General features: G+C 38.0%; 1 protein-coding gene across 1 annotated transcript in view; it reads left to right on the top strand.

Moving 5' to 3' along the window:
* col4a2 (collagen, type IV, alpha 2) overlaps positions 1-25,703 on the top strand; it is a 96,610-nt gene that overhangs the window by 13,404 nt on the left and 57,503 nt on the right. Inside the window, exon 4 of the mRNA XM_073845001.1 lies at positions 21,534-21,614. Within this exon, the coding sequence (XP_073701102.1) occupies positions 21,534-21,614 (81 nt within the window). The remainder of the gene's footprint in view (positions 1-21,533; positions 21,615-25,703) is intronic.

Consider the following 25,703-nt stretch of genomic DNA (forward strand, 5'->3'; position numbering starts at 1 on the left):
GGGCGGGTGACGTAAGCGACCAGGAAGTATAAAAGCATGTGCATCGGAGCCGGCGTCAGCTTTTTAGGAATGAAGCAAGCGCTCCAGGGACGCCGGAATTGTGGCCCTTGACGCAGCTCTCGTTCCCTCAGGGAACCTGGGTTACATACGTCAGAAACGCTCTGGGGAACGAGATACCCACGCCTCCAGAATTCCAAGTCCCTGCCTAGGAACAGCTAGAACAAGGGCAAGAAAGATGAGCCTGGGGAGCGTGCCAGGACACAAAAAGTAGAAGTCTCTGCCTGAGGAAATTGCCAGGACAAGAGTTGTAGTACATCTCTGTCTGAGGAGACTGCCAGAACAAGAGAGATAGAGCGTCTCTGCCTAGGGAGGCTAGGCAGTGTTTCCCCTACCATTATCTTAGGGGGGCGGCACCCCCCGCCCCCCTGGAACGACAAGTTCGTTTTATTTTCGATATAGCACCAGATCACAATAGAAGTAATTTAAGGTTATCTTTCATATAGAACAGGTCTATACATTGTTCTTTAATTAAACAAACTAAATTGCCTTATATTATTTATCTTATTTACACGAAGGCATGTCATTTCTGTCTCTACATGGTCGCGCATTTACAATGTCTCCTCCGCGAAAACACGGACGGGATCGCGCACTCCATTCATAAAAACGGAATTTACTCTATAGCGCGAAATGCCACGGAAATCGTAGATTTTTGGATTAATAAATCAAAAGTTGGTCTGTCACTTAATTCAAATCGCGATATGGAGTAGTGTCTGTGAAAACTGATCCCAGGTAGGCACCGAGGATGTACTCGAGGTCTCAATCTCTGCGCACCGCGGAGGAAACGTATTACCAAAGGGTCTTTACCCACAGTGAGTCCACCCAGAGGGGCGTGGTAAGCCGAAAACGCCGCCACGTATACCTTCAAGGTGGAATGGGTTAGCCCTACAGAGAAGTGGCCCTGCAGGAACTCCAGGACTGTACCAATCGGGCAGTTCACTGGGTCCAGTTGGTGATCTCTGCACCATGAAGTGAAAAGTTTCCACTTCAGGGCATAAAGTTTCCTCGTGGAGGGAGCTCTGGCCTGGAGAATGGTCTCAACAACCTCAGTTGAGAGACCAGAAGCTATGAGTTGTGCCCCCTCAGGGGCCACACGCACAGCTTCCACATTTCTGGGCGAGGGTGCAGAATGGAGCCCCCCGCTTGGGAGAGAAGGTCCCTCCTGATCGGGATCTCCCAGGGAGTGCCGTCTAGGAGGGAGATCAGGTCTGAAAACCATGTTCGGCCTGGCCAGAATGGGGCTACTAGGAGTAGACTGACCCCGTCCTGGCACACTCTTTCCAGAACTCCCGGGAGCAGAGCAATTGGGGGAAAAGCGTACAGACGAAGCCTCGGCCACGTCTGTACCATGGTATCCAGCCCCAGGGGAGCTGGATGAGTCAGAGAGTACCAAAGGGAACATTGCAATGTCATCTGAGTCGCAAAGAGGTCCACCTGGGCTCGGCCAAAAATACTCCAGATCTGCTTCACCACCTCGGGGTGAAGCATCCATTCCCCGGGCCTCAGCCCCTGCCTCAACAGGATGTCTGCTCCCACATTGAGGTGGCCAAGAATGTGAACTGCTCTTAGTGAGCGGATTTTCCCTTGGCACCATAAGAGGATCTGGTACACCAGTTTGAACAGAGGACATGAGTGCAGACCCCCTTGGTGGTTGATATAGTAAACGACCGCTGTGTTGTTGGTGCGCACTAGCACATGACGGTTCCGTAGGTATGGGAGAAAGTGTTTTAAAGCTTGAAACACGGCCAGCATCTCCAGGCAGTTGATGTGCCAAAGTAGATGGCGACCTGTCCACAGACTGCGGACTGAGCAACCACTCATGACCGCCCCCCCAGCCAGTGAGGGATGCATCTGTCGCTAGCGTTACGCGGCGGCAAGGAGCTCCCAGCACTGGGCCCTGAGAATAATCACAGAGACAACACACAGAGTGCTTCGCTGAAAAGACAGAAAGCTGACGCCAGCCCCGTCGCATGTGCTTTTATACTTCCTGGTCGCTTACGTCACCCACCCGTGACGTCACGCCTCCTTCAGATTGATTACATGCAATATTCAGAGCGTTGTTCGCCAATGGCGTTCCCCAGAGCGTTTCTGACGCAGCTCGAGGTTCCCGGAAGGGAACCTGGTTTTGCTTAGTCTCGCGTCTTTGCTTAGTTTTCTCAAATGAAATGGTAAAAGTGACACTCACATCAGCTTTGGAGATTGAGTTTATCTGTTCATGTGAGATGCAAAGGCCAAAAATTAGCGGGAGCTTCACGTGTGCTTCAGTATGTGTGTAGTAAAAAAAAACAAAAAAACACGCCTCCGCCATTCATACATACAGAGGCAAACGGAACATGCAGGATTCATATTAAAACGGTCTTTTTGCGTTTCAGTTTTCACAGACACTAGTTCATATCGCGATTTGAATTAAGTGACAGACCAACTTTTGATATATTAATCCAAAAATCGACGAATTCCGTGGCATTTCGCGCTATAGAGTAAATTCCGTTTTTATGAATGGAGTGCGCGATCACGTCCGTGTTTTCGCGGAGGAGACATTGTAAACCCGCGACCATTTAGAGACAGAAATTACATGCCTTCGTGTAAATAAGATAAATAACATAAGGCAATTTAGTTTGGTTAATTAAAGAACAATGTATAGACCTGTTCTATAGGAAAGATAACCTTAAATGACTTCTATTGTGATCTGGCGCTATATCGAAAATAAAACGAACTTGACGTTCCAGGGGGGCGTGCCCCCTAAGATAATGGTAGGGGAAACACTGAATCAGATGATGGCTTCGACATTCCTGAAGTGTTTCCAGTTAAGCGTACCATATGCATCAGACGTTTAGCCAACGTTCCGTGGGCATGACGTCTGAGGCTGAGACTAGGTTTTGCTTTGTCATTATGGTGTATCGAGTGTAAATTGATGTGGGAAAAAAAGTAATTTAAAGCAGTTTAACATAAGGCTGCAATGTAACAAAATGAGAGCAAAAAATAAAGGAGTATGAATACTTTCGCAAGGCACTAAATATATACATAATGTAATTTATCCCTTTGTTGCAAAGCTAAATTTTCAGTGTCATTATTCCAGTCTTCAGTGTCACATTTATATTGAAAAGAGCTGTATGAAGATTTTTCAAAATGTATATTTTGTATTCCACAGAAATACTGCATGCTTGCTTAGATTCACATTAGGGTGCATAACAGAATTTTAATTTTTGTATACTGTCCCTTTAAATGGTTGACTTGAACTGCTTTTTGAATGTGTCATAGACACAGACATCCCTTTTTAAGGTAAGATATTTGACCTAATTTCAGCAAGTTCCTGATTGCAGCAGTGTCAAAAACACAGCAAAGTGCAAAACGTAGACTCAACAGTTACACAGCCAGAACTTTTCATCTTTGTCACAAACCCCTCATCTCTAATGCACTGTATAATAGACCTGAGGACGCCTACTCTCTCTTTGCACCCAAGGAGTTTAGACAAAGGCACGTGGAGACTTCACAATGCTAAATACCCCGTATGTCCAGTGCTGTTCTCTCATTTCCTTTTATAGCCTGTTTGCTGCCCTACTCTTCATTCATGATTTCGAAGTCTTTTTTCTGTCTGTCTCTCTGTGCACGTGCAAAGCTGGTCATGTTGCTTGTCGTTGGAAAGACATGTAACGTGTCTCCTCTTAAGAATTGTATTAATCTTATTAATGTCCCCTTATGAATCAGCCATCTAATTCAGCATCAGCATGGAACCACAAACGTGACTGATTTGAAACACATGCGGAACAGAGCATATTTAAAGCATCAAGAATTGCGTCTGCTTTGTGGATCTAACCCACTTAGCACAGCAATGAACATCTATTATGTAGGTGTTTATTTTAACAAAGGCTAAATACAAAACATAATTCCACGTACATTCCTTGCACAATACTATGTTATAAAGTGCATGAGTTGTAAAGTAATGCATTTTGACATTTACATCACATAAATAGATCCACATATATGGCTTTTCTTACATAGTAAACTTGCTTGTTAGCCCACCTGGTACAACATATCACATATGATTTGGGTAACCTATGCAACATGAGTCACAACAAAAGAGCTCAAGACTTCGGAGCAAGAATAAAATGGCATGGTTTGTTTATCAAATATATCACATTTGCTATTATTATCAGTTAAAGTGATATTAGAGAGACTAGATTATCATAGAGACATGGGAGAGGGACTTTTTGGCCAGTAAGTAACCATCTACGATATCAACCACTCAGAAAACATTAAACACTGTCAGCTGGTAGTAGTTAAAAGTAGTAAAAAAGAAGGTTTATTCTTTGTGGTGTTGTTCACGAGACCTTTACAATTCTTTTCTCACAGTCTGACAAAAAGAATGACTCACAATGCTTGGCACCTGTTCAGTATTCAGTCTGGCTAAGTCTAAAGCTGTGTTGAAATAGTAAGCATACACATTAGTGCATACTGTATACACCACACTGTTAATTTGAAGGAGTACACACACATAATGCAACAGTAAACATTTTAAATGATTGAAATTTTAAATTTAAAGGTCATATGTGCATTTCTAATTGAGCAAGTGATCACTACACACTATTACAAACAGCCTGGTCAAGGTATTTCTACAGTCTCAGATCTACTTAGGCTTTATGATGTTTCACATAAGGCTCTTAAAGGGATAGTACACCCAAAATGAAAATTCTGTCATTAATTACCCACCTTCATGTCGTTTCAAACCCATAAGACTTTTGTTCATCTTCAGAACACAAATTAAGATATTTTTGATGAAATCCAAGAGCTTTCTGACTCTGCATAGACAGCAACACAACTACTAAGTTCAAAGGCCAGAAGGGTAGTAAGAACATTGTTAAAAATGACCGCCCAACATTAGTGGTTCATAGTCACCATACAAGTACAGAGCATGTGTGTGAGCGGACATTCGGACTGCTGGCAAATTAACAATTCTTCCACAATCTGTAAGTGTTCAGAGTCCTAAAGCTTGGCAGCTTTTCTAATTTGTTTCTTCCTGTGATATCCCTGTCCACACTCCCTTTCCTCTTCTCCCATCTCACTCCCCTAGCGCTCAGTCTATCTGTCTCTATCGCTCTTTCTTTCATCCATCCGTAATTCCTTAAAGGATTCCTATGGAATTTATTCTCCAGAGCAATTCTAATTGTCACTCGGCGCAACAACCGGAATAACCAATAACAAAGCCAATTCAGTGTCCATTTTCTATGCTTATTTCCCTACAGTTTTTCTGTTTCTTATGCATTTTTCCTGATGGGGAATGGATAGATATCACACATCTGGAAACCATTTTCCTAATATTTATAATATAATAGTGAGAGAAAGAGAAGGAACAAGGGCAATATCTTCAAAGGATTCAATCGTTTCACAGCATAAACATAGGTGGAGTGTTGGTTGGGATTGATATCATCGCAGTGCCACAACGTTTATCAAACTGATAATGGCTTACTTTTATCTTTCTCTGTATATTACACAAATTTAACATTGATATCTTATTGTCATGAATTGTTTGATTTCTGTTACATGTTCACTCTTCCACATAAGACATCAGCTGTGTGACCATTTTTGGTTTCTTTCCGTAGATTTATCTTGTGTTTCATATTAAATGAAACCATTAGCTCTTCTTCAGTGCACTGGGTTTCCAGAAACTTCCCTTTGGAGCTAAGACTAACAAGTTGCATATCCTGTGTGCGGACCCACAGCTGCTCACATGAGAGGGCCAAAGGAATGTCCTTAGTTTCCGTCTGCTGGTTGTTTTTCTCAGCACTTATTCACTCTGTCAGATGACAGAGACCAGCCGTTATACCCCTCAGTCTATGAATTATAAAGTTATTGCTACACTCCTTCAAACACACATATACACAGAGACTGTGCTAAAGTTATGGTTCACTCACTTCTTTCGTAATTTTGAACAATGTTCATGTTGCTCTTTTCCATACAGCAAAAGCACGCAGAAAACAGGAGCTATCAAGGATTAAAAAAAAACCTAAATAAAGTAAAACTCATACTTATGCACCATGTTACAAGTTTTCTGACACCATTTGATAATTTTGTGTAACAAACAGCAGCACACATGATGGCCAACACTATCACTAGAGCTTACACTGTGGCAAACAGTTTATTGTTAATGATATCACTTACTGATTTGAATACTGTTCAATGGTTTATTTTAAGTGTTGTCACTCTAAAATAATTTTGGGATTTCTATTTGGAGACTAAAATCCTTTAGATGAAAGAAAGGTGACATCACTTGATAGCCCACGCTATAAGTGGAGCTCTGGAGCTATTCACTGCTGTGCATATCATTCAAGCTTTTACTTTTAGTTTTGTCACTCAAAAAGCGCTTAATCAGAAATGAGAGACAATCTCCTGGAAGCCAACATCTCCATTTGAAGACAAGGAATTCCAACAAAGTCTTGTTTAAATTATAACATTTGCTGTTGTAAATATAGTTCAAGGTTTTACTTACAGTTTCACAAAAGCCTTTTGCCAGAAGTCTGACTTGAACCAAAGTCCCTTTAAGGCAAGTCATGTCACTCGGCGGCCATCTTTGAAACGCCTCTCGGGCAGGCAAGTGTGGCTCCTATCTCTTTGAATGGGGAAACATCAAATTCTCCAAAACTGTTAACCAAGCTTACGATTAAATTTCATATTTTAAATCACCAAAGAAATCCGACAAGAACTGCCTCATAAATATGATTCCTTGTGCTCCAATAGCATTAAAAAATGCTTATTTTTCAGGCAAGATGAGCCAGTGCGCATGCGCAGTATTGAGTGCACGTCTTAGAGCGCCGATTGTTTCTATAGCAACCGGAACTTCTAACGGCAGCTGCAGTTATGCGCTGACTTTACTAATCAACGATTGGCTCTTTCATTAAGAAGGCGGAGCTTCGCGGCCATAATGAACGTTGCATTTTTCCCCATTCAAAACTATGCGAGTGACATGTCTTGGATATTCTATAGTCTTTGCTTGAACTCACAGCTCCATTCCCTGTTTTAGCTGGTTTAAACTGGTCCTTAGCTGGTTTATGCTGGTCCTTAGCTGGTCATGTTCTGGTCCTAAAATGGTCCCTCCTGCTCAGGACCAGCTTAGAACCAGTTTAAACCAGCTATGGACCAACATAAACCAGCTTAGGACCATCTTAAACCAGCTAAAACAGCATACTAGCATCAAAACCTACCTAACCAGCATATGCTGTTTTTTTCAACAGGGTTCAGTGACTAGAAATTTCAGTATGTGAAAGGCCAAAAGCCCTTGAGCAGGGGTGTCCAAACCTATTCCCAGAGGGCCTGTTCTGTAAAGTTTAGGCTACGTCTACATTAATCTGGATACATTTGAAAACGGAGTTTTCGTTTTAAAACGCTCTCCGTCCACACTAGCGTTTCCAAGCGTTTCCAAAAGATTCTCGTCCACACTGAAACGTAGGAAAATGTCAAATTCGCCTTACTGCACATGCGTAAAGCCTTCAAAATTATACAGAGGTAATACATTTTCACGCAATTCTTCTGCCGGGATCATTTACGGAAATATCTCATCGTTCACTGACGCGTCTATGTCGCGCTCACTCATATTTTATCTGAAAAGCAGTTGTCGTCATGTTTTGCAGGACAGCAACTGTGAGTAAATTTTTTGCCATCATTTTAGGACTGTAATTTGAAGAGTGTACAAGGTAAATCTCTTTAGCAGCAGTGTGACAGTGAATAGCACAGGCACAATTACTGGTGTAAACATAAATATCTATTGGTACAATATGCGTCACATGACTAAATATGCGTCATCGTTTTCAAAAGCCTCCGTTTTCACAGTCGACACTACAAGGCGAAAACGGCGTTTTCAAATTTATCCACTTTGGAGAGCATTTTCAAAAAGCTCCGTTTTCCTTGACAAAAACACCGTCTCAGTGTGGACGGAAGGCCAAAACGGAGAGAAAAAGATGCGTTTTCAAACGAAAACGTATTAGTGTGGACATGGCCTTAGTTCCAGCCCTAATTAAACACACCTGATTCACAGCAATTAACATTTTCAGACTCACTAGAAACTGCCAGGAAAGTGTGCTGAAGTAAGTAACTCAGGATACTGGCCCTCCTGGAGGAGTATTTCACACCCCTGCCCTTGAGTTTGGCATCTCAGACCAGCTCTTCTCGAACCTGTCCTGGGACTGCCACCACTGCATATGTTGTATGTCTTTCACATCTAACACTGATTCAACTCATCATCATCTCATTAGTAGAGATTGCAAGACTTGAATTTGGAGTTTGACAAAGGGAGACATCTAAAATGGATGGAAGGTCCTCTGAACAGATTTAAGAAGCACAGCCATTCTGATATACATTGAAAACCGCAGCAGACTTGATGGTCAGAACTATCAGTGGAGTTTATCCAATGGCAAAATATTTCATATTAATGCTTTGAATATCATTAAAGACTTCCAGTCTTGTCGTCCTACAAACATCTTAATCCTTAACCCTCAAGAATACTGAAACCCTTGAGTCCGGCATCTTAAACCACTCTTCTATTGTTTTGGAGCTTGGCCAGTGTCAGCTTTACCTTTAGGCCACTAAAATACCAACTAAACGAAAAATACTATGATATCTGACTATGATAATCTGATAAATAAACCAGAGTGAGTTTCATGCACTTTGGAAGAAGTGTTTTTGTTAACTCTAGATTTGTACATGAGGTATGACTCCTACTATATGTACTGGTTTCAAGATTCTGTTCCTGTTCCGCCAAATTCATAACAAAGATTATCTCCATTTGCATATGTTTGTATATGACTGCGTGTCAGTTACATTATGTGCTTGTGTTACGCGAGTATTGGTACCTGGCACAGACTGGCCTTTTTGTGAAGAATAATAAGTTAGATGAGTGCAGTCAGTCATTGTAGACATAACACACTTGTGCACACACCCCCACATAATCACAAATGCACCTTGCCCGAGTCTGATCCTCTTTTTTTCCCCTTATAGTTCATGGTTACTTAGAGTGCACTCATAGGGGCCATCTATAAACCCCTTTTCCCAGCATCCTTAGCTCTCTGTCTTTGTCCCTGGCTAGATAGGATATACTGGCATGCTGTCTCAGAAGAGGCAGGTCCTCTAGGCAGAATAGCAGAATACAGATGATAAAGTTAGCATCTGAATGGATAATTCACTGAATATATTGCTTCCAAAGGAGAGATCAATCATTCTTTCAATCAGTACTTTATCAAAAAACAGATTGGGAATAGAAATAATAATTCATTTACTTTAATATCAATATTTTAGTTTCTAAAATAAAAAAGATCCACTAAAATGAGCAACCTAATTCCAGGATAGATTTGGAAGGGTTAGGTCAATGCTGAAGATTTTTAAATAGTTTGTAAACATTTGACTACCACATAAATAAGAGTGAAGTGATGATACAGTTCTAGAATGGAGTTCTAAAACAAGCTCCTGGAGTATTTTTACACTGCCTCTCCATCATGTCAATCAGCACATTTCATGTATTCGGCCCGTGGTACATCTATTTTCATCTATTCTCAGTGCAGAGTAAAACTGTGATAAATTTATGTATATTTAAGTCATTGGACCATTAGGAGGTCCTCAACGCCATGAATGCACATAACTCACCTACAGTATATGCCTTCACATGCCATGTGTGCACATATGCGCATGCACATCCAGTCATGATAGTTTGTTTGTGTTGTCAATTCCTATCGCACAGTATCATCCGTTACGTTATACGAGAACACATGTGTATCAGTAGGAGGTTGTGGTGAAATCCTGAAAAACTCATAAAGCGTCCTGGTATTCTGAGCTTTACAGCCCAGCTGCTGCCCGCACTCCCTCAGACATGTGAAACAGCGCAGTCCTACTGAACTCCCACTGACCTGTGTGAGGGTCACACACGAGCACACGCACACACACACGCATGCACACGCATACGCATACACACAGGTCACATTCCACTCTTATAGCAACTCATTATAAAGTCCTTTAATTGGCAGGTGGTATGGATGCCTCCTCCAGATCAGTCAGGTTCATCTGAATCTGTCCGCTTCGCATGTCAAAACAAACACAGACACATCTTGCACATTTAAACTGATAGTGGATTTTGATTGTAATTCTACAAAAAAATGTATCAAAATACATAAAAATACTCACTGTTTTAATAATATAGCCACAAGACATAAACTGTTTGTTTGTTAGTGTGACGTTAGTGTCAAAAAATTGTTTGCTAATCTTTTTCTGTCAAGTTATATCCAATTTTTTAATTTTGTGATCTTGACAAATTCTTAAAAAGCCTTAAAATGACTTTTCAACTCAGATAATACTGAAATAATATGATTTAACTGAAGAGTTTAATTTATATATGAAATATGTAAAAGCTTCATATTTCTGTTTAAATTCGCTAAAAATGGTCCCCTTTTATTTCCAGTTTAAGTTGTGTAGGCACAATTTGTTGGATTAGTTCACCTCCAGAAAGGAAGTTTTTCTCCATAAAGTGGACTTCAATGGGAGCCAATGGGTTTAATGTCCAAAATGCAATTTCAATCCAACTTCAAAGGGCTCTGCGCAGAATAATGGTCATATCTAGTTAAACAATCTGTTAATTTCTAAAAAAAAATATGCATGAAATCACCGATGCGCATCGCAGAGCTAGTGCAAGACGAGCATTTGTGGTTAAAATTTATATAAATTTTTAGAAAATGATTGATCGTTTCATTAGATAAGACCCTTACTCCTCTGGGATCATGTAGAGCCCTTTGAATCTGCATTGAAACTGCAATTTGGACCTTCAAACCATTGATGACCATCGAAATCTCCTATATGAAGAAAAATCCTGGAATGTTTTCCTCAAAAACCTTAATTTCTTTTTGACTGAAGAAAGAAAGACTTAAACATCTTGGATGAAATGGGGGTGAGTAAATTCTCAGGAATTTTTTATTCTGTAAGTACTAATAAAAAAAAAATTCTTCTTGATAATGAACATTATGCTACAATTTTAGTGTTTTCTATTGGACTCTATTGGAATATTTTCAAGTGTTTTTCTCATGCCGGGTACCAAGTGAGCCAGAACTCCTACTGGTGCTTCTTAATAAAATAAAATAAAATAAAATAAAATAAAATAAAATAAATAAAATAAAATAAAATAAAATAAAATAAAATAAAATAAAATAAAATAAAATAATAAAATAAAATAAAATAAAATAAAATAAAATAAAATAAAATAAAAAATAAAGAAAAGAAAAGAAAAGAAAAGAAAAGAAAAGAAAAGAAAAGAAAAGAAAAGAAAAAGACAGGTGCTTTACACCCCTAATGACCAAAGAGAAAAGGCAGACTGAATGAATAAACAATTGAAGAAAGCAGAAGGATGGGAGAGAAACTTACAGATATGTAAATTGGAGAGGAAATCATCAAGTGGTGCTTCAGAGGGAAGTTTGTCTGCGGTTCATGTGGCCACATAATGATAGTGTTGTTCAGGACCAGCTTTCTTCCTGGCCTGAATAGCAAATAAGAGCTGGGAACTAAACAGTTTTGTTGTATAGCATCTGTTGCGAGACAAATTGATTTACTGTAAAATGACTGCAAATTTTATACAGTCCCTTTTTTGATCTTACTGAAAGCAGGACTGAAAAATAAATCAAAAAGCACTCAAGATTTTAAGTCTTTAGCGCACAACTCATAACAGTAGCTCTTGTCTTCCATCATCTTTCTAATCAGGATCCCAAGCCGAGGCAAGAGCCCAGCTAAGGTGAAAGGTCAACAGAGGGCAAAATGTCAGTGTTCAGAAAGCTTTAAAGTAATCTGAGATTCTTATGGGTCACTGTTTAAGCAGACAGCTGAGTGGTTAAAAGTCCTATTCAGTTACAAAACATCTTTAGGCAATCAACAATTGAGTTGAGGGTATAACTCCAGTTTACATCTGACAAAATGTAAAGCCAGAAGTGGCTTCATACATGTTCAGACATCAAACATCAGCTCCCATCATGCACAGCTTTGTAATGTATATGGGAGATTGTTTATACTTCGCCTCAATGTTGTTTTATGTCAGTAAACTGAGATTCCATTTCAATGTCTTCCATCATTTTGAGACCTGTTGAACACAACAGCTATTGCATTTTGCTATTAGCCATTTTCAAAAATGTAAATATTTGATATGCAGTATTTTACAGTAATATTCAGTAGGTAGCACAAATTGTGTCTGCAGGGTAGTGCATTAATGTTTTAGCAGGGATGTCAGAATATCCAAACTGTTACACACTTCAAACTGTTGCTCTAATTTATGTCTATTTCCTTGTTTTCCTCAAATACTCTATAATCTATAACAGTTCCAATAGAACATTTCTAATAGTAATTGCCTATTTTTGTGGTATCACATGACAATACCTTTGATATACTCTATACCTTGCTACTTGAAATTATTACTATACTGATACACCTTGATATTTACACATTTTTTTAAAGAATATCATAGTATAGCATTATCAGCAAAAAAACTGATAATGCTATACTATGGTACATTTGGTGACTTTTTTAATGGGAGCTTACATGTATAAAAACATTGCACATACTTGAAAAGAACAAATTGTGCTGAAAAGTATCCAGTTCTGGCTGCTTCAAACCTGGATTCGATTATGGAAAGGATGTCCCAATTCTCCCTCATGAGGTTGTCATCCGGGACCAGAGCGTATTTACAGCAAAGCTGCAACCCCTACAGTATTTTGCAATTTTCACAGAGGAAATCTTTTTTTTTTTTTTTTTTTTTTTTTTTTTTTTTTTTTTTTACGTAGAATATTGGCTAATGGTTCAGGAAAAAAACTAAACAGCCTTAACATTTCTGCAAGAATCACCTAACGATCTGGAGAGTGTTTCCCATGCAATGACTAATGCTACCTTCACATGCTATCGGAAACTTCCTATTTCCCAATTCTGAAGTTGTAATTACAAGTTTGCTGTGTTCCAGTGCTTTGTTGTGGAAAAGAACAGAAATCATGGTGGACAGCCTATTCATTCTTGCCTGTTTCTTGGGGAAATCTTATAAAAGCCAAGATGTATTAAGAGATTTAGTCAGTATCCAAGAGGTTTTGAATAAAATGTAGTGTCCCATTCATTGGTAACTATATAAACATTCACAGCACTATCTACTCTCTATTCTGCTGGCTGACGATTCTTAATATTCTGTCAAAATTAATATGCATTTAGATTAATTATAATACACAGAATGTCACAAAAGTGAGTACACTCCTCACATTTCAGCAACCATTTTAGTATCTTCTCAAGGGACAATGCTATAGAAATGAAACTTAGATATATATTAGAGAGGTCAATGTGCAGCTTGTATAGCAGTATAGATTTATTGTCTCCTGAAAATTACTCAACATACAGCCATTTTTGTGAAAATAGCTGGCAACAAAAGTGAGTACACCCTAAGTGAACTTGTCCAAAGTGCCAATATATTGTGTTAGCACCATTGTTATCTGGCACTGCCCTAATCATCCTGGGCATGGAATTGACCAGAGCTGACTGTAGACAAGACACAATTTTCTTGGTACTCCTCACCAGGGCATCGCCACACATGCTGGACACCATCTGAGCCAAACAAGTTTATCTTCTAGTCTCATCAGACCACAGGACATGGTTCCAGTAATTCATGCTCTTGGACAGGTTGTCTTCAGCAAACTGTTTGCAGGCTTTCTTGTGAGCCAGCTTCAGATGAGGCTTCCTTCTGGAACGACGCCTATGCAAACTGACTTGTTGCAGTGTGCGGCGTATGGTCTGAGCACTGACAAGCTGACCTTCTACTTCTGCAACCTTTAAAGCAATGCTGGCAGCACTCATGCATCTGTTTTTTGAAGCCAGGTTCTGCACCTGCCGCACAGAACGAGTGCTAAACTTTGTTGATCGACCCTTGCACGGCCTGTTCTGAATTGAACCCATCTTGGAAAACCCCTGTATGACCATGACCACTGTAGTGTAACTCGGTTTCAGGGTGTTACTGAAACTCTAATAGTCTTGGCCATCTTTGTAGAGAGCAACAATTCTAATTCTTAAATCTCAGAGAGTTCTTTGTCATGAGATGCCATGTTGAACATCCAGTGGTCAGTATGAGAGAATTGTACTCAAAGCCACAAATTTTAAATGCTCTAATAAAAGATACACAACTTTGTATGGTCCTGTCAAGCAGACAAAAACATAAACATGATGAATAGGACATGTGGCTTTGCATGGTTAAACAAAATACTGCTGTTATCACATAGGGTGTACTCACTTTTGTTGCCTGCTATTTTGACAATACTGGCTGTATGTTGAGTTATTTTCAGAGGACAGTAAATCTATACTGCTATACAAGCTGCACATTGACTACTCTAAAATATATTCATTTCTATAGTATTGTCCCTTGAGAGGATATATGGTTGCTGAAATGTGAGGGGTGTACTCACTTTTGTGAGATACTGTACATGACTGTAATGCCAGGAGAAAGCAATGTAGATGTTGCTGTTGTGAATCAAGTATAGGACAAATGCCACTTTTAGTAGAAACTATTCTTGTAGTTCAGACCATATACGTTTGCGATGCTGAACATTCCCAGTGGTTTTGGGAACACTGAAACATTGAACTATGTTGCTAACAGGGGAAAATGTGAAAATATTTGGTAAATGATGTTTTTGGGAAACACACCTCTGGTCTATATTTAAGAGGATTGAGATTTAAAGTTTAAATTCAAATTTAAAAACATTACAGTTTGCTCAACAAATTATCCATCTGATCATTTGGAAGTCTTGATTCATCCGTGATACATTAAACATGGTGTCTATAGTGACTAAAGCCTATAATTAAGTATAAACCAAGAACATATTGTATTTGTTTATTTTTTGTGTGTTGTTGATAAGAGTTCACGCCAATTTCCCTGTCCGGAGGAAAAGGCCTGAAGCATCTGGATCCCAATGTGTTCCAGACACCTGTTCGATGGTTTGGCCAAGGCTGGACAAGAGCGTTGAAATGATTTTGGGAATTCTGGTTGTGTGGTTAACCGCAGAGAGTTATGACTGTGGTGCGTTAAGAACAGCATGAGTCATGTTGTCTGTTGTGTGTACAGGCAAACACTGGCAACCATAAATGGACGTTTCTTTCTCTTTATCGTAATAACACGTTCCCATTTAAACAAATGGGATGGAAGTCATTTTCCTGCCATGTGTCCACACAGTTATGTAAACATGCAGTGCTTAAGTCATTACAGTGTCATCAGGCTGTCTAGTAAACACCACAAAAGCAAATGGTGATGTCCAACAAGATACATCAATCTAAATCAGTAATCGTGAGGACTTTTAAAATGGCCACCCAGTAGAATTGCCAAGCAAATTTGACCACATAACTGATATTAAATTATAATGATGGTGTCTTTCAAACAATCCTTGTGTCTTAAAGGTGCACTTAGTAAATTTGGTTTGTTGTGCCAAACAATATGCAGCTGCATCACGCAAAGTAATAGTTTCCATTTATCAGTGTTTGAAGATGAACAGTGAACACTCACCCTATGTAGTCAAAACAAGGCCATATGGAGCGTGGAGGAGGGGACAGGTTGAGGAAAAGGACACAGAACACTGTTATCTGACTCTTTTCTCTTTATTAGACATGTTAATCATTCTGACACGAGGTACTTTATGTATAAAGTCTAGGCTTACGGAATTTCTAGACTAAACAAGGATTTATGCATACTGATCACATCTCTGTCCTTTCAAAAATAAACACTACATTTATTTCGCACTTGATCATATATATATATTTTTTTAAAGTACACTACCTGTCAAAAGTTTTTGAACAGTAGGAATTTAAATGTTTTTTTTTTAATTAAGTCTCTTGCTCACCAAGCCTGCTTTTATTTGATTCAAAATACAACAAAAGCAGTAACATTGTGAAATATTTTTAGTATTTAAAATAACTTCTTTCTATTTGAATATATTTTAAAATGTTATTTATTCCTGTGATTAAAACATTTTCAGCATCATTACTCCAGTCTTCAGTTTCACTTGATCCTTCAGAAAATCATTCTAATATGCTGATTTACTGTTCAAGAAACATTTATTATTATTATTATTATTATCAATATTTAAAACAGTTGAGTACGGTTTTATTTGATGGGGGGAAGCAATGATAGAAAATACTTTTATTTAGAAAGGATGCTTTAAATTGATCAAAAGACATTTATAATGTTACAAAAGATTTCTATTCAGATAAATACTGTTTTTCTGAACTTTCTATTCATCAAAGAAACCGAAAACAATGTCTGCTCAGTGGTTTTCAACAAAGTACTAATAATAAATGCTTTTTTGAGCAGCAGATCAGAATATTAGAATGATTTCTGAAGGTTCATGTGACTGGAGTAATGATGCTAAAAAATCAGCTTTAAAATCACAGAAATAAATTACATTTTAAAATATATTCAAACAGAAAACAGTTATTTTAAATAGTAAAAATATTTCACATTTTTACTGTTTTATTGTACTTTGGAGCAAATAAATGCAGGTTTGGTGAGCAGAAACTTTCACAAACAAAGAGTTCACAAACTTTTGAGCAGAGTTCATATATTCTCATAATAAATACTCTTTATGGTCTCTCTATAGCAATACTTAATAAAAATGAACACAGGTTATTTATCATTATTTACAGCATGTTTTCAATTTCAGCTATTCATAGAATAAGTCTCAAAGACTTGATTATATGTAATTTGGGCATAATTGTTAAATGATCATCACTGATGAATGCAGATAGTTTCAGGCTGAAGTCACAGCTCCAGGATGGAGCATAGACTTGCCTCTGTCTCTTATTTAAGGAGCCTTAAAATGTCTTTGAATGAATAAGGCCTATTGAACACTTAGCTTCCTTCTACATGACAGCAAGATGCCTTTGAAATATGTACCATAGATATGTCTGACAGTTAAAAAACTCTTGAGTCGAGTTTGTATGGTTAATTTGAGTATGTAAAAAAGAGACTTAAAGTTGAAGTGGCAGGTGGGTGGTTTTGGACCAAGCTTGAACCAAGTGTAAAAACAGTGTGTGCATCATCTGCTCTGTTTGTCTATGAGTGTGGCTTTGAGCTTCATACTTAGACGACTGCCAGTTCGGTCCTCATTTGTCTATGCCTCTGTTGTCTAGTTTTATTGTTGTTTTAGTGGTCAGTGTTGTCTGGGACATTTCTGGCTTCTGCAGTAACAAATCTGTGTCTGTGTTTTTGCTTTGTATGTTTTTGTCTGGTTTTGTTTTTTGTTATAGACATAGCCGAAGGCCTAACAGACAGCCTTCTGAGCTTCCTGTGAAGGCTGAACAGACTGCACACTGACCAAGTGCCCTGAGTGCATTTAGACATCAGAACATCACTTTAAATGGGAAAGATATTTATGGTTACCTTAATATCACTCTTTAAAGGGATAGTTCACCCAAAAATGACAATTCTGTCGTTAATTACTCACCTTCATGTCGTTCCAAACCCGTAAGACATTTGTTCATCTTCGGAACACAAATTAAGATATTTTTGATGAAATCCGAGAGCTTTCTGACCCTCCATAGCCAGCAAGGGTCCTACCACAGTCAAGGCGCACAGAAACATACAGTAGTAAGGACATTGTTAAAATAGTTCATGTGACATCAGTGGCTCAATGGCAATTTTTGTTGTAAACATGCTCAGGGCAGTTAGACATTGAGGTGGATCAGAGGTAAAAAAAAATGATATAAAATATTCAGGTTCTTGCACAGACCAACACCTCAATGTATTGTCACAAGCCGCAGAGTTTCATTTGGTTTTGTTTGTGTATGTTTTTTAACTCTCAAAGCTGTCGGTCCCATTGACTGCCATTATATGAATGACAGACTGCAACGGTTTGAGTTAAAAATCTTCGTTTGTGTTCTACTGAAGAAACAAAGTTACCTACATCTTAGATGCACTGGGAGTAAGCAGATAAACATTAAATTTTCATTTTTGGGTGAACTATCCCTTTAAGTTATATTATGAAAATTGTCATTTATTTACCCTCATTTAATTTTTAAACATTTTATGACTGTTTTTTCGTCTACATAATGTAAGCCAGTAAGGGTCCAATGTTTTATAACTCAGCATTCTACAAAATATCTTATTTTGTGCTCCACAAAGGAAAAACATACAGGTTTAAAATGCCATAAGGGTGCCATAAGTTTCATTTTTTGTTGAACTATGAACTTTTATTTAAACGGGGAAACAGGAATGGGAAAAGACATCAATTTGCAATTCAAACTCACAACACCCAAGGTGCCGTTCCATCGTATGCCAGACCACAGCTCCAACACATGATCCACCCCGTTAACTTTACAATATTACAGGAACATTGAATTTCTCCATTATTCAACCACAATGTAGAAATAAATCCATCATATATGGGTGAAACTCTCAGCTCCTGTCATAGCACTGGCATTGCATGACCGGAAGAAAGGAAACTTTGAGTTGTTACTCATTACCCTTTGTCCTTCAATAATTTGATTTGGAAAACCTCATACCACTACGTACAAAAACACACTTCTGAGTGCATACTCAAGACCTTTTTGACAGCTTGTGCTGAGAGGGGACAAATGCTAATCAGGTGATCATTGTCTCAGGCTTGTTTGGAAATGTTTTTCCAGGTAGCAGTGGAAAAGGTCATTTTTGTGGGGAAAGCGTGGGGTGGAACAGGACAGAACACAATACTCCTCTCATCATCTGCTGTAATCATCAGCTATTTAGCAATAAACTGAAACTGGCCAGTCTTACACTCATTGTTTAAGTTGCCATGACTGTTTAGTTCTTCATCTTTTCCACCTTCCGTAAAACAATGCTTCCCTATGGAGTCACTGCATGCATTGTTTCAGAACATACAGTGCTCAGAGAAGACCATTAATAGCAGTACAGCCACCATTTTGTGTTTGATATTAGGCTGTTAAACTATCCTCTTAATAATTTACATATTTGATAAATATTCAATATTTAAATATTTGATTTGATTATAAATCTGGACTCTGCAGTGCATCTGAAAGAAAGGGCATGCAACTTTATTTATTTTTCCTCTGTTAGAGGACCATGAATCTGTCTGAGGTCTCATTTAAAAGAATTCTTTGTGACTTGAGGCAGGAGGCTCAATGTGGGCTTTGTCTGTTGCTTGCCAAGCATCCCATATCAGACGAACAAGACAAAATGTCTCTGAATCACTTTGTCGCACAGCAAGAAAAAAGCAGACAGTTTTGTCTTGGCCTTAAATGTTTCACACACAGGGCTGTTTCATTAGTCTGTGGAATCAGTGTGTAGGTGTAAGCAGACGTGCTGTCGTCATAGAATGGGACTCTCTGATAAACAAGGTCCCCCCTCACAAAAAGAAAAAGAAATCATGTATACATTGGCTCAGTAATGTTCATTTACATACCCCCTAAACTAAATTCCTGCAGTTAATACACGTCACAAGTTAAAAGTTAGCTTTTAGCTTTAGTGAAATACTTTAGTTGGCACTAAGTTCAAACTATATGGTCTAACTCATTAATTACTCAGCCTCATGTTGTTCCAAACCCGGAAGACCTTTGCTCATCTTCAGAACACAATAGACAGCAACACAACTGATACATTCAAGGCCCAAAAAGGTAGTAAGGACATCATTAAAATAGTCCACGTGACATCAGTAACCGTAATGTTATGAAGCTATGAGAATACTTTTTGCGTACTCTCATTAAGTATTCTAGTAGATTCTTAACATTACAGTGGAACCACTGATGTCACTTGGGCTATTTTAACGATGTCTTTACTACCTTTCTGGGCCTTAAATGTGGTAGTTGCATTACTGTCTATGCAGGGTCAGAATGTTCTCAGATTTCTTAAAAAATATATATATATATATTTGTGTCCCAAATATGAACGAAAAGTCCTTACTGGTTTGAAACGACACAAGAGTGATGGGAATAACGGAATTATAAATAAATTGTGTTACTAATGGCATTACTTTTTTTCATTAATGAGTAAAGCTGCGCATCCCATTCTTCTTCTGAGGTAAATTCTGTCTTATTCCTTTCAGCACGTCTTGTTCCAGAAACAAAGATTACGTTCACGTTTGTTTATGGAGGTGATGTGGGCATTTACCTACATGTCCGTGGGTCTCACGTGGATTTTGAAAATGTAAAAAATGGGGCCACTCGTGGGCTTGATGAGTTTAGACAGGAATAACTGGAGCTCGCATTGGTATCATACCAATTACTTTATCAGAGAATATTTGTTTTTGATGTGATTTTCATTTGAAAGTAGACATTTCAAGCTTTCTATACATGTAATACTCATGTCTGTGAGGCAAGTATTCACTGAGATTCTGTTTTATTTACATGTCTGTGAAGAAAGGTGACAGAGACCAAGATGACAGAGAGCACACCCTGTTTATTTTCGTTATTTTACAAAAGCACATTGTTTTGTTGTTATTATGACTGTACACATAAAAGTAGATCCTTTGCAGTTTCAAAGATACCTTATTCTTATATGTATGATTATTTTAAGTTTTTTGCGATCATGAAGAAAAAATGAGACAGACCACACTGTTGCGCTCTTCGATCCCAGAGGGTTTAACAGTGTTGCCGCAGGATGTTTTTAATGTCTGCGGGTTGAAAAAACCCCAATAACATGGTATTTAGCCCCTGGAAGGTTTCTCACATTATCCCACAGCAACATTAAATATAGTGTAGATTCGTTTACAATGTTTTATACAACATATTTAATATTGGGGGCATCCAGTATTTGAACATTTTTAAAAAGTAACAATAGTTACTTTCCTTGGTAATTAGTTACTTTTAAAATTATGTAACTCAGTTACTATTTGTGAGAAATACCTGGTAACTATAATTACCTTTTTAAAAGTAACATGCCCAACTCTGAGGGTGAGTAAGTAATGACAGAATTTTCATTTTTGGGTGAACTATCCCTTTAAGCAGTAAAATCTATCTTCATATAACACAAGGAAAAGCACTGGAATCTGTTAGTTTTAATAAAACCAAACCATCAACCACTTATTTTCTTCCAAAACAGAAAAATGGAAAATTAGTGGTTGATGTTTTTTGTATACGTGGTTGAGTTGTTTAATGTAAGTAAAACCTTAAATAAATTTCCATGCATATTTTTGAAATTATTTTGTCCTCTAAATGCCCTGCATAAAAAAATGAAATATGTTTTTTTGAGTGACATGGTTTGACCATGAGTCACAAGAATGTCTGGAACATGATGGGCATTCACATCAAGCTGCCACATTAGAAAAACCCACAGCATTGTGAGAGCCTCGAGCACGACATCGCAACTTTGCAGCATTCTTGTCTGTTATTTACAATGATAAATATGCTATAAATCAAATGTACTTTGTCATTTCACATGGCATAACATCCGTTGACATTGAGTAAGCACATAACCCAAAAATGTGCCATCTTACCATTGTATTTTTTCCTCTCTTTCTCAGGGAGTGAAGAAGACTGGTGGACCATGTGGGGGGAGAGACTGCAGCGGAGGGTGTCAATGTTTTCCTGAGAAGGGTGCAAGGGTAAGTCTCTTTTAGCCTTCTAGCACAAACCAGCATCTTTATCCATGCAGTACTACTGTGTTGGATTTGAAAACACCACCATATGCCTAATGCAAAACATAGAACTAAAGGAAATTTGTCAAGAAATGTAGCTGCATGCAGGAAATACAGTAAAATAACATTTTAATGGATAAGGGATAAATGATATTGGCATTTGCTTGTACACCACTTCCAAACAAACCCGAACAAATTGATTTTTACATCAAGAATACACAATATAGCTTCATGTCAAGATGAAACACATTTTGTTGAACTTATGTTCACAGATATTTTGGCCTGAAGTACACTCAAAAAACCCTAAAGTTTTAATATTTCCGATGTTTTACAATACAATACAGATTGAATTGCTTGACAGTCTATTAGGCTGCACAAGATGCGTTTGCTTGTTCACCATATCTGTGACCCTTTCGTCATCTGTGGTGAAAGTAGAGCTCCTTAGGGAGGGTGGGGGAGAGAGGAAATACATTCCTTAGCAAACATCAGGATATGAAGGGCCTTGTGAGTATGACTTGAGATGTCAGTTCAGTTGTCTTTTTTCCTGCACTGTACAGGATCAGGAAAAGGGCTTTGATTGTTCTGTTGAGCCATATAATAAGTGGCAAGGCTCCTAAAGGTATACGGCACTCATTCCAGAAGACATTTTTCCTTTTGTTAAACGTAAATGAAAACACAGAAGGGAAGGAGTCGCAGACAAACACTCCCTGTTTGTGTTTCTGACGCACTTGAAAACTCATATTTCTGTTCAGTTTGACATTCTGTTATATGTAAGTCAACATTTCACTGGTGATTTATAGTTTTAATGCACAACAGGATTTACATTGTTATACAAATCACATGGTTGAAATGCTTTGTGCTGTTAGCATACAGGGACTAAATATAAAGCAAGCAGCTAAAATAGTTACAACCTTTATCAACTGTATAGCAATGCCCTGGCAACCCCAGCGTTGTGGCAGCAAACTTGGCATAAGAAAGTAAAACTTATTCCATCCAAAATACTATCACGTTTCACAGTTTTGTTTCCTTCCAGGATCTGTCAGCATCTTACTTTAGCCAAACACGCTTTTCCACTCTTTGTATAGTCCTCAGTGTACAGTATGTATGTGTTCATGAATGATGATTATAGGGAAAAACTGCCTCACAGATGTCTGGACACAGTTCATATCTCCCACTGGGTCCCTTGTGACCCTCCACTGTCCGGCCTTGACATGTGAGGCCAGTGGGAACTAAACGCGAAACTAATTTGTGTTATAATGACAGGACCATTTGTTAGTAACATTTAAGTCAGTTTGTGCGAATAATAGTTTTAAAGGGATAGTTCACCCATTTAAATTCTGTCATTAATTACTTCCCTTCATGTCTTCCACACCCATAAGACCTTTGTTTATCTTTGGAACACAAATTAAGATATTTTTGATGAAATCCTAGAGATTTTTGACTCGGCATAGACATGTTTAAGGCCCAGCCCAAATACTTTCTGTGTGCAAAGAAAGCAAAAATAGTGACTTCAACAATTTCTTCTATTCCTTATCAGTCTTCGACGCACGTTCACGAGAGTATCTCAATGTATTTTTGTTTTCTTTGTGCAGAAAAAGTATTCTCGTAGCTTCAAAACATTACAGTTGAAACACAGATGTCACATGGATAATTTTAATGATGTCCTTACTACCTTTCTGGGCCTTGAACGTGGCAGTTGCGTTGCTATCTATGCAGTATCAGAAAGCTCTCAGATTTCAGCTCTCAGACTTTTTTGAACATGAGCGACAGAAGGATAGTAAATGAATTCCAATCCTATTTTTAATAAGAGACACAGATACGGAACCTATAGCTTTATCTTATCAGGAAGTGCGATACAATGCATATCATCAGATCATTTCTTGGCTCTTATAATAGTTTGTCTATGGTGGGAAAGAGGCACAGTTCCTCTTGCCTGCCTTTTTTTGGTGTGGGGTAAAATGCGTATTCTCTATAAATGGAATTGATTCATGTAAATAAGTTGTGCATCCTGCATCTCCTTTCATAGACTTCCGTGTGTCTGTGTGAGAGAGGATGCAGCAGAGCGTCTGAATTCCCAGTCCCTGTCTCACTGAAAGAATCCGTTGACGTTGTTTGCTCTCATTGTTTGTTAGATCACATTCTAGTCCGAACCTTTACTCCTACAGTTAAAACAGATTGATATTGAAGATTACAGTTTTTTATTCAGGCAACAAGAAACAAGTGTTATTATTATTCTGTATGATTTGTAGTATTATTTTGAGATCCCATGTAATAGTATAGAAATTTCCCTCCTTCAGACAGTCCATAATAATTCCGAAAGCCATCTTCATTTGCTTATGCCTTCGCAATGAAAGAGGCTGTTCTTCTCTTGTTATTCAGCTCAAAGGACTTTTTTTATTTCCTTTAAATATCACCATCTTCCACTCTGCCTGTGCCCTTTCCATATTCAGCTGTGGAAAAGTCGTTTTAGATTCAAAGAGCACACATAGACAAACAAAAGAAGCATTGTAGGCAGGGAGAAGCACAACATGCAAGTGGGCAGTGAAAGATTTCTTTTTTATTTTTTGAGTGGGTGGTATTTGGGTGTCTATCTATCTATCTATCTATCTATCTATCTATCTATCTATCTATCTATCTATCTATCTATCTATCTATCTATCTATCTATCTATCTATCTATCTATCTATCTATCTATCTATCTATCTATCTATCTATCTTCAAACCTTATCTATCTATCTATCTATCTATCTATCTATCTATCTATCTATCTATCTATCTATCTATCTATCTATCTATCTATCTATCTATCTATCTATCTATCTTCAAACCTTATCTATCTATCTATCTATCTATCTATCTATCTATCTATCTATCTATCTATCTATCTATCTATCTATCTATCTATCTATCTATCTATCTATCTATCTATCTATCTTTCTATCTATCTATCTATCTTTCTATCTATCTATCTATCTACACCTACCTTATAACACCTTGAATCTCTCTTGAAAATGCACAAGTATGTAAACTACATACAGCCTGAGTAACTTTCAGACTTGAAGGCTTTTCCAACTTTTAGAAAAAAAGACAGGCCAAAATCCTGTTAGTACCAACCGTATAAGCAGTAAATTGTTGTTTGACTGGAAACACAGAGCCTGACAACTTCATTGAAAATGTGCCCATAACAAATTCCAAATGGTGAATGCTTATCCTGACCCCTTCTTCCTTCCTTTCAGTAAGTGATTTGGGTTTGTGCGTATTTGATGATGAGTCTTTTTTAAGGACGTAAAACATATTGTTTTGGACAAATGTTTCTTTCCTGTCTTGGCAAACATTCCTTTATATTTACTTTTTAGTGTCAAAGAAGAAAATGTCAGGGTCAGAATAGTTTCAAGGCATAGATCTATGCAATTTCCTTTAAACAACACAATATACTAGAATGTAAAGAATAAAATAAAACTGACCTTGAGTAGTAAAACTGTATTTATGAGGCTTTTGTCAAATATGACATAAGGGACTAGTAAATACCATAATGACATTCGCAGCAGACTAGTAAACCCTCCTTTTCAGCTATTTTACATAACTGTGGTCTGCTTAGGCTATATGATAAAGATGCCCCTGTTTTACTAAAGAAAAAACTGTTTTTTGTGTGTTAGTCTCAACACAGGATTTAGACCAGCAGATTCCACTCAATAGGCAGTCTAAACAGTGATCTAACCGTAATCACTACAAGTGACTTGAAAGGAAACAAGCTGAAGGCAGCTGAAAAGATGCACATGAGGTTTGACGTAGGTTCTAAACATCTGTCTGCCTGTCTCAGTCAGGTACATATCCTGTTGAGGAAGTCTTTCTTTAGAGTGATTCACAGTCAGTCAGTCTTATCCTAAACATCTTTCTAAATATCATATCTGTCTACACTGTGAAGAACACAGAGCATTATTGCTCATGTACGGGTGTGCCACAAAAAAAGACTGTATCAAGATCCTTCATTTCTCAGATCAGGGTCCAAAACCCTGCCACACCTGTCAGTTTTGACTGACTTAAAATTGCTAAATA

This window comes from Garra rufa, chromosome 8, assembly GCF_049309525.1.
Source record: "Garra rufa chromosome 8, GarRuf1.0, whole genome shotgun sequence".
NCBI lineage: Eukaryota > Metazoa > Chordata > Actinopteri > Cypriniformes > Cyprinidae > Garra > Garra rufa.